Here is an 8,046-nt window from a genome sequence, read left to right as displayed (position 1 = left end):
ACCACGAAACCCTATTTCCACCGCCGCAACCTTCTGTACCCAAGATATCCCATCTTGGGGCCTTTTCCGAAACTCCGCCGGAGGGGGCATTGATCACGGAGGGCCTTTACATCAACTCCATGGCCCCTCCGATGATGTGTGAGTAGTTTACTTCAGACCTTCGGGTCCATAGCTAGTAGCTAGATGGCTTCTTATCTCTCTTTGGATCTCAATACAAAGTTCTCCTCGATTCTCTTGGAGATCTATTCTATGTAATCTTCTTTTGCGGTGTGTTTGCCGAGATCCGATGAATTGTGGGTTTATGATCCGGATTATCTATGAACAATATTTGAATCTTCTCTGAATTCTTTTACGTATGATTGATTTATCTTTGCAAGTCTCTTCGAATTATCAGTTTGGTTTGGCCTACTAGATTGATCTTTCTTGCAATGGGAGAAGTGCTTAGCTTTGGGTTCAATCTTGCGGTGCTCGATCCCAATGACAGAAAGGGAAACACCACGTATTGTATTGTTGCCATCGAGGATAAAAAGATGGAGTTTACATCATATTGCATGAGTTTATCCATCTACATCATGTCATCTTGCTTAAGGCGTTACTCTGTTCTTATGAACTTAATACTCTAGATGCATGCTGGATAGCGGGCGATGTGTGGAGTAATAATAGTAGATGCAGGCAGGAGTCGGTCTACTTGTCACGGACGTGATGCCTATATACATGATCATACCTAGATATTCTCATAATTATTCGCTTTTTTATCAATTGCTCGACAGTAATTTGTTCACCCACCGTAATACTTATGCTATCTTCAGAGAAGCCACTAGTGAAACCTATGACCCCCGGGTCTATTTTCCATCATACAAGTTCCCAATCTATTTTATTTTGCAATCTTTACTTTCAATCTATATCATAAAAATACCAAAAATATTTATCTTATTATTATCATCTCTATCAAATCTCACTCTTGCAAGTGGCCGTGAAGGGATTGACAACCCCTTTGCCGCGTTGGATGCGAGGTTCTTATTTGTTTGTGTAGGTACGAGGTGACTCGCGCGTGGTCTCCTACTGGATTGATACCTTGGTTCTCAAAAACTGAGGGAAATACTTACGCTGCTTTACTGCACCACCCTTTCCTCTTCAAGGGAAAACCAACGCAGTGCTCAAGAGGTAGCACACTACTAGGAAAATGTTTATACATAAAAGTTTACCAGTAGCGTTTGTTTGGGGCCCCATGCTACTGGTAATTACCAGTAGCGCTGGGTACAAAGCACGCTAGTGGTATGGCTCAGCAACAACGCTGATTTCTCTAGGGCACATTACTGGTAAGTGTGCCACACCACACCACCAGGTCAAAAAATATTAGCAGCGCCAGTCGTCTACCTAGCGCTACTGTTAAATCCAGGTCTATAGCGCTTGTTCCCATAAACGCGCTACTGTTATTTCTTCTGTGTGTAAACTTTTACCAGTAGCGTGTTTTCCCTCCCAACGCTATAGGTAGTAGAACTTTACCAGTAGATATTTTGGCTGACGATCATACCTGTAGCGCGCATTGGTAGCCAGTGCTACTGCCATGGTCGCCAGCCAAAATACCTACCACCTTCCCCCTCTTCTTCCTCCCCTTTCCTTTCTCCCCCTCCTCTTGCACTTGCGTGTTCCTTTCAATGCTCCCCCTCCTCCCCCTCTTCTTTGCCCCTCCACCCCCTCCATTAATGCCCTCCCTCCTCCCTCTTTCTTTCTTTGCCCCTCCATCCACCTCCATTAATTAATGGCCTCCCTCCTCCATCTCTCTTTCTTTGCCATCCAACCATCTCCACTAGCTCTCTCTCTCCCCCTAGCTAGTTAGAGCTATATGTAGGTACCTCACTATCTAGAGCTACTAACTAATTAAGAAGGTGCTCAATATCCCTCTCGACACATAGGTGAGCAAAAAAAGTGTGTGTGCGATAGGACCGAAACTATATATGTGTGATATGAGAATATACTGAATTGTGTGTGGCATGTGAGTTGCCTACATTGTGTATTTGTTGAAATGTGGGTGACATGAGTTTCCTATGTTTTGCCGAAATGTTGATTCAATTCCATTTCGGCGAACTTCGGGCAAACTCAATATGTCCTATGTTTAGGGAAGGCCATGCTGAATTTTTGTATGAATTTGATCCATGCATGCATACGTGGTTATAATATTTTGCTCCGCGCAGGTGATCATGAAGGTCAATGGAAGAATGGTGGAAAGATACTGGCAATCCGCGGTGGACGATGTATGAAAAAACACCGAAGGATGTTGTATGTCCGTGTCGAAAATGCAAAGGAGGAGTCAGGCTCGACCCCTTTAAGGGTGGTAAATTCAAGGCGCACCTGCTCATGCATGGTTTCATGGATGGTCATACTCGGTGGATAAGTGAAGATGATGATGATGATGACGTCGACGGGGGAGGAAATAACGACATGGGGCTAGACGAAGATATGACCGATTATGGGCCCCAAGAAGAAGACGGCCTCGGAAATGGCGATGGCGAAGAGGCAGTACAAGGAGGAGAAGACGCGGACACGTCGCCATCTTCTTCGCTACTAAGTTCAGCCATGCGGGACCCGCATGTTCGAGACCTGCTTCGCAAGAAGACGACTAGCGACAGAGCTGCTTCTAGAGAGGAGGCCAAACTGGCACAACTGAAGGTAGACTCGATGACTCCTTTGTATGTGGTTACGATCCTGAGGTGACCCGCTTAAGTTTCATGCTAGAACTTCTAAAGACGAAGACAAAAAAACAAATGGACGGATGCAAACCTGGATGAGCTTCTGAAATATCTAAAAAAGGTTTTTCCCGCGTGAAGCCTGTGTCCTACTAGTGTCGAGGAGGCAAAGAAAATCGTGTGCCATCTTGATCTGCCAGAATTAGATATCACGCATGCATCATCGATTGCATCATATATCGGAATGAGCACGCAGAAAAAACCGAGCATGTTTTGTATGCATCTATTTGCGTCATGTTTTGTATGTAAGCGTCACCGCAACCTTTTATTTTTTAAACTTATAAGGGCCTCATGTTTAAGGCCCGACAGATCCCTCCGCTCTATTCTTTTTTAACAATTTATAAGTTCTTTTTTTCCGGATTAACAACCTAAGTTGCCTCTACAACCTTCAAATAAAATAAAATAATACCCAATCCGTCCCAAAATAAGTGTCCTAACTTTGTACTCAATTTTGTATTGTGCAAACGTTTAGACGCTTATTTTGAGGCAGAGAAAGTAATAAAGTAGGCACACTTTAAAAGTTGCTCTTAGTTCACCAACCGAAACGAATTAGCGATAAACCCGTGCATTGCGTTGTCAGCCTCCAGCACGGCTCAGCTTTGGATAATGTTTCCGACTAGGCGCCAAGCTTGGTTAACGTGAATGAAGTGGAGGACGCATCGGTCTCCTCCTATTCCTGCTGCTACTGGTCTTGGCCGCTGTATCAGGGCCCATCCTCTCTATCTCCACCCTCCTAAAATACTCGATAAACCACGCCGGTTGAGACGACGACGACAAATAGCGTTATTCTCTCTGGGCCTTTTCCTCTTCGCATAGGTACGTGCTAGTTTGGCATTTAATTACTTTATTAATTATTAAGCAAACAAGATCGATGGTAAGTTGGCCTTTGAAGACAAACAAGAGCCACACCTGTCAGCAGATAATGACATGTCTCACATCCCCTTCGTGATTTATTACAATTACAATATAATAAAGCACATGACACATCTCTCGCTCTCGCTCTCCCTCCCAGGCAGCATCCAAAGAAGCGGCTAGCTTTGCTGCTGCCGTTCCATCCGAAAAGGCGAGGAGAGACGGACGGAGGAGGGGCGGCCGTGGGGAGAGCTCGAGTTCAACCCTGAAGAAGAAGAAGGCCTCCTGCCCTTCCCTGGAGCTCAAGCCTAGAGCAAAGCTGTAAGTCTCTCCCTCCCTCCCTCCCGTGCGGGTTGTTGGCTGGTACTCCTAGATCTCAAGTTGCACAGCATAATGCTATCCTACCTACCTGCGTACTATCTCCTTGCGGCATTTGGGTCTACTAGATGGGATTCCCACCCAATCTGCTGTGCCTTTCTTGTGCTCATCTCTTTCGAGCGAGCTAGGGTTGGTCCCGAAGGAGCGCAGGAGGGTCGGGGAGGCGGAAATCTGCATGCCCGCGTGGTCCGATGGGGCGGTGTGCCGGCTACTTTGGGCGGGGGCAGTGGATTTGGGTGCGGCTGCATCAGGAAGGAGTGTTTCTTGCCACCTCTTTTATGGTTGTTTATCCCCTCCTTTTGGTTGAGGGTTTAGGATTTCCCTTTATAAATCAGGCGAAATACTACCAGAAATAGAAGAGGAATAACCCTCTGGGTGGCCCAAAAGGGAGCAACACCCAGCTACTACTTTGTTTGTTGCCTATCTTCATCTTCTGAAAGGGAAACGGGAATGAACTAGATTCATGCTGATGCTTGTTAAATTCTTGTGTGTGTGTGTGTTTTGGTGCATTCCTTGCCAAGACGGAAACTGTATTCCGATTAGTATGCTGCGCGATGAGCGAGCTAAATTTAAAGTTCAGTGTGGAGGTACCAAACAACGGAATCGTGGCTCGGCTCCGCATTTTATACGCAGATCGACGCAGCTATGAGTTTGTGCAATGCTGTTACAGCCTGGGAAAATACCTCCAGATTGAACTAGGATCAACTTTCTTTTGCCCAACCTTCAAAGTATCTACTATCTGCTGTGCCCATTTATTTTTCACTAACAACTGCTTTATCTTTTATACAGTACTTATGTCTGCCCATGGAGTCATCTAAAATTGATGCCAGTGACAAGCATCTGGAGAGCTACCTGACATTGGGTTTGACAGTATCACAGTCAAAGAAAGGAAGTACCAAGTTTCCTAAGGTCCTGTCGCTTCTTGCCACATATCTGGGCCGATCAGTTCAGAAGAATGAAGAATTACTGGGTTCTAATGGAATAAAGGAGTCGACCACTATTTTTCATGGCCAGAAGGTGCCAGATCTCAGTATACAGCTCTATGCAGAACGCATTTTCAAATATGCCGAGTGCAGTCCATCTTGCTTTGTGTTGGCACTTGTCTACATGGAGAGATATCTACAGCAGCCAAATGTGTACATGACGCTCTTCAGCGTTCATCGCTTGCTAATTACAAGTGTGGTGGTTGCTGCCAAATTCACAGATGATGCGTAAGTGTACCCAATGCAACTGCAATTCAGCTGTATTTCTTTCTTTGTATATCACAAACATGCACAGGTTTCCCAGTAACTTTCTCAATGCATGTCGTGCAGGTTTTTCAACAATGCATTCTATGCCAGAGTGGGAGGAATCAGCACAATCGAGATGAATCGGCTTGAACTGGATTTGTTGTTTAATCTGGACTTCAGGCTGAAAGTGAACCTAGGGACATTCGGGAGCTACTGCTTGCAGCTGGAGAAACATGCACCGGTGTCACCAGAGAGACTGCCTGTTCAGGTTCATTGTGTCAGTGTCAAAGGATCTAAAGATTTGGGCTATAGCAGCAGTGGTAGCGCCGACGAATTTTGCCAGAGCAAGCTTGTTCGCCAAAGCTACAGCAGTCAGGCTCTCCAAGGATGCAGCTGACCAATCTATTTATGGCCTAAAGTTTTGCAAAGCATGTGACCTGATTACTGATAATTCTTTTAGATCTGACATTTGAGCATTAAGTTGTTCTGGGGGTGTTTGATTAGTAGGGATTCAATTATGTTTTACTTCTGTAACACTGTAATTCTTGCAACCCACTTTGTTTAAAATGTTCACAATCTAGTTGGGAAACAACCGGCCTGAACATTACTCAGTCCTGTGATATCCAATGCCGTGGTTTAACTGGATCTATTATTTATTTATTTTAAGAAAAGGTTTAACCTGATCTGTTGCCAAGTAACCTGTTGGCAAGATGAATCTGGCTTTTCCAAGATCTGCGAATGGCCTGCTTCCTCTGTGCTTCTTATGATTCTGTTTCAGTCGCATAACAGGATCTGTGATGATTTACACTGGCATTGTTGCAACAAGGAATTTATAAAACGAATTACTTTCCTGAACACGAGACTATGACTATGAGTGACATCGCCAAAGCATGAAAACAGAGCAGATGCACATTCGAGTCAGAATATTTGAGTGATGTAGCGTAACCTGCAGCGTCAACACCCCTACGGACGCTACTCTAGTTTTGTTATCTGTATATAAGTAACATAAGCAATTAGTTTTATGAGGGGGGAGAAACCATCCATACTGGTGTTTCTCTGTCTGATATTCAGCTTTAAATTTCTGCATGTGTTATCTGGGCAGTCCTCAAACGTTATCCCTTAATTAGACTACCAGAGTTGATATCTGGGCAGTCGTAAAGAAAGCCACAATTCTAGTCACAAGGGGATTGTAAAATTATACTCCCTCCAATCCATATTAATCGAGAGGGGACTGTACTACAATTTCAGTGCAAGGAAAGGAAAATTCATATTCCTACGATTTTTCCTCCACTTCTCCTATGAATCAAAGAAGAACTTGTCACCAGAGTAGAAAGATAAGACAATACAAATAATGTGATAGAATTTGCTCAAAACAAATAACGTGATAGTAGTACACATGCATATTTATTACTATTCATTATGCAGGAGAAAGACTAAGCACAGTAGTAGATCGAGTTGGATCAAATCAAAATGCTTATAAAGCAAAAGCGTAGTTTGTCAAGATGGGCTCCTCATGACGGACAGATGAAACAGCAACATCAACATGCTTGACTCTGACGGGCCGTTTTTTCCCTCAGGTGCATCTTCACGCTCCACGATCACGGTGGTGGCAGTCAGGGAATGGCTATCAGTAAAAGGATCCGCGGTAAAATACCCTTGGATCACGCAGAAGACAATGCCACCACCAGAGATGCTGCTGTCCTCCTTACCAATGCACTCAAGGCTCATAAACCTTCTGTCGGAGAACTTCTGCCAGGGAAACTCCAGCACGATGGGAGCACCAAGGATAAACTCTCCATCATCTTGAGACAACTCATAGGCCTCGAGGCCTTCGTCCCAGCAGGCATATACGAAACCTTCCGCAAATATGCATCGCCCGTTCAGCAAACCGATTTCGCCGAGCCACCTGCTCATAATTGGCGGTTCTACAACAAACCACTGACCATGCCTCAAGTCACACAAGAAACACCTCTCCGTGTCGAAATCGGAGATCAGAAATTTGCCGTCGCCTATGTCTACGAATCCAGAAACCTTAATCCCTTGCCCCAAATCCAAATCCCCCGATGTTCGGTGGCGGTCCCACTGTAAAGTCTGCTTATCAAGAGTATAGAGAGCCACCAACTTCTCGCCGAGGGCGACAATGTCTTCACCGGCTCGGAAGACGGCCGAAAAATAGATATCGCGCTGTTTGCTCTCACGCTGGAATAGAACATGTTGTTTTCTTTCAAGTTGTTTATCATGCTGTTTGATCTCAAGTTGCTCGTAGGTCATGCTGTTCAGATGAACCTTGTACTTACTATGGTCTGGAAAAGAAGGGATGACAAACAACTGGGATCCGTCATGTACAAAATGCCAGGTTGCAGGGAAATCTACACTGACACCTCCATCTCTGATTGTGTCTAGACACAACTGTGGTTCTAGCACACTTGCATCGCACCTCAACTTTCCTCCAGAAGTAGATATTTGATATAACACAGATTGCTGATCAACCTGGCATACAAAATACACATCACATTTGGTCACCACTTTGCAGTCCACAAGACTGTCCGCGGTCCAAACCAGTTCGCCTTTTCGTTTCAAATAATTCCTACAGGCGGAAATTGCAATTGTTAAAGCACAAGTGAGGTAAATGCTCCCAGATCGAGTAGCAAAAGCCCAGTAACTAATTCAAGAAAAGTTGTTTCCAGTAACTAATTGTTATAGCATCACCCAAGACATGATCAGAAAGTTGTACTTGAACTAACTGAAGACGAGAAAATCGAACCTGCAGCATTTAAGAAGTTCTTGGGAATCTTCAACAGGGTGGGTGAACCCTCCCAACATTGCAGGCAGTGAGGTAT

At 44.6% G+C, this 8,046-nt stretch overlaps 1 protein-coding gene across 1 annotated transcript; it reads left to right on the top strand.

Moving 5' to 3' along the window:
• Window positions 1-3,458: 3,458 nt before the first annotated feature.
• Window positions 3,459-5,884, top strand: LOC123054888 (cyclin-P3-1). Its single transcript, XM_044478766.1, has 4 exons — window positions 3,459-3,563; window positions 3,760-3,920; window positions 4,767-5,188; window positions 5,291-5,884. The coding sequence occupies exons 3-4, from the start codon at window positions 4,782-4,784 to the stop codon at window positions 5,601-5,603; spliced, it is 720 nt and encodes a 239-aa protein (XP_044334701.1). The 5' UTR covers window positions 3,459-3,563; window positions 3,760-3,920; window positions 4,767-4,781; the 3' UTR covers window positions 5,604-5,884.
• Window positions 5,885-8,046: the final 2,162 nt, after the last annotated feature.

The sequence above is a fragment of the Triticum aestivum genome, chromosome 1A, assembly GCF_018294505.1.
Source record: "Triticum aestivum cultivar Chinese Spring chromosome 1A, IWGSC CS RefSeq v2.1, whole genome shotgun sequence".
Classification (NCBI taxonomy): Eukaryota; Viridiplantae; Streptophyta; class Magnoliopsida; order Poales; family Poaceae; genus Triticum; species Triticum aestivum.
The sequence above is the reverse complement of the archived record's forward strand: the minus strand, read 5'-3'. Positions and strand labels throughout refer to the sequence as shown.

Coding starts and splice junctions, on each gene's coding strand:
- LOC123054888 (XM_044478766.1), top strand. CDS start 4,782: ATGGAGTCATCTAAAATTGATGCCAGTGACAAGCATCTGGAGAGCTAC. Junction 5,189..5,290: donor GCCAAATTCACAGATGATGC/GTAAGTGTACCC, acceptor CATGTCGTGCAG/GTTTTTCAACAATGCATTCT.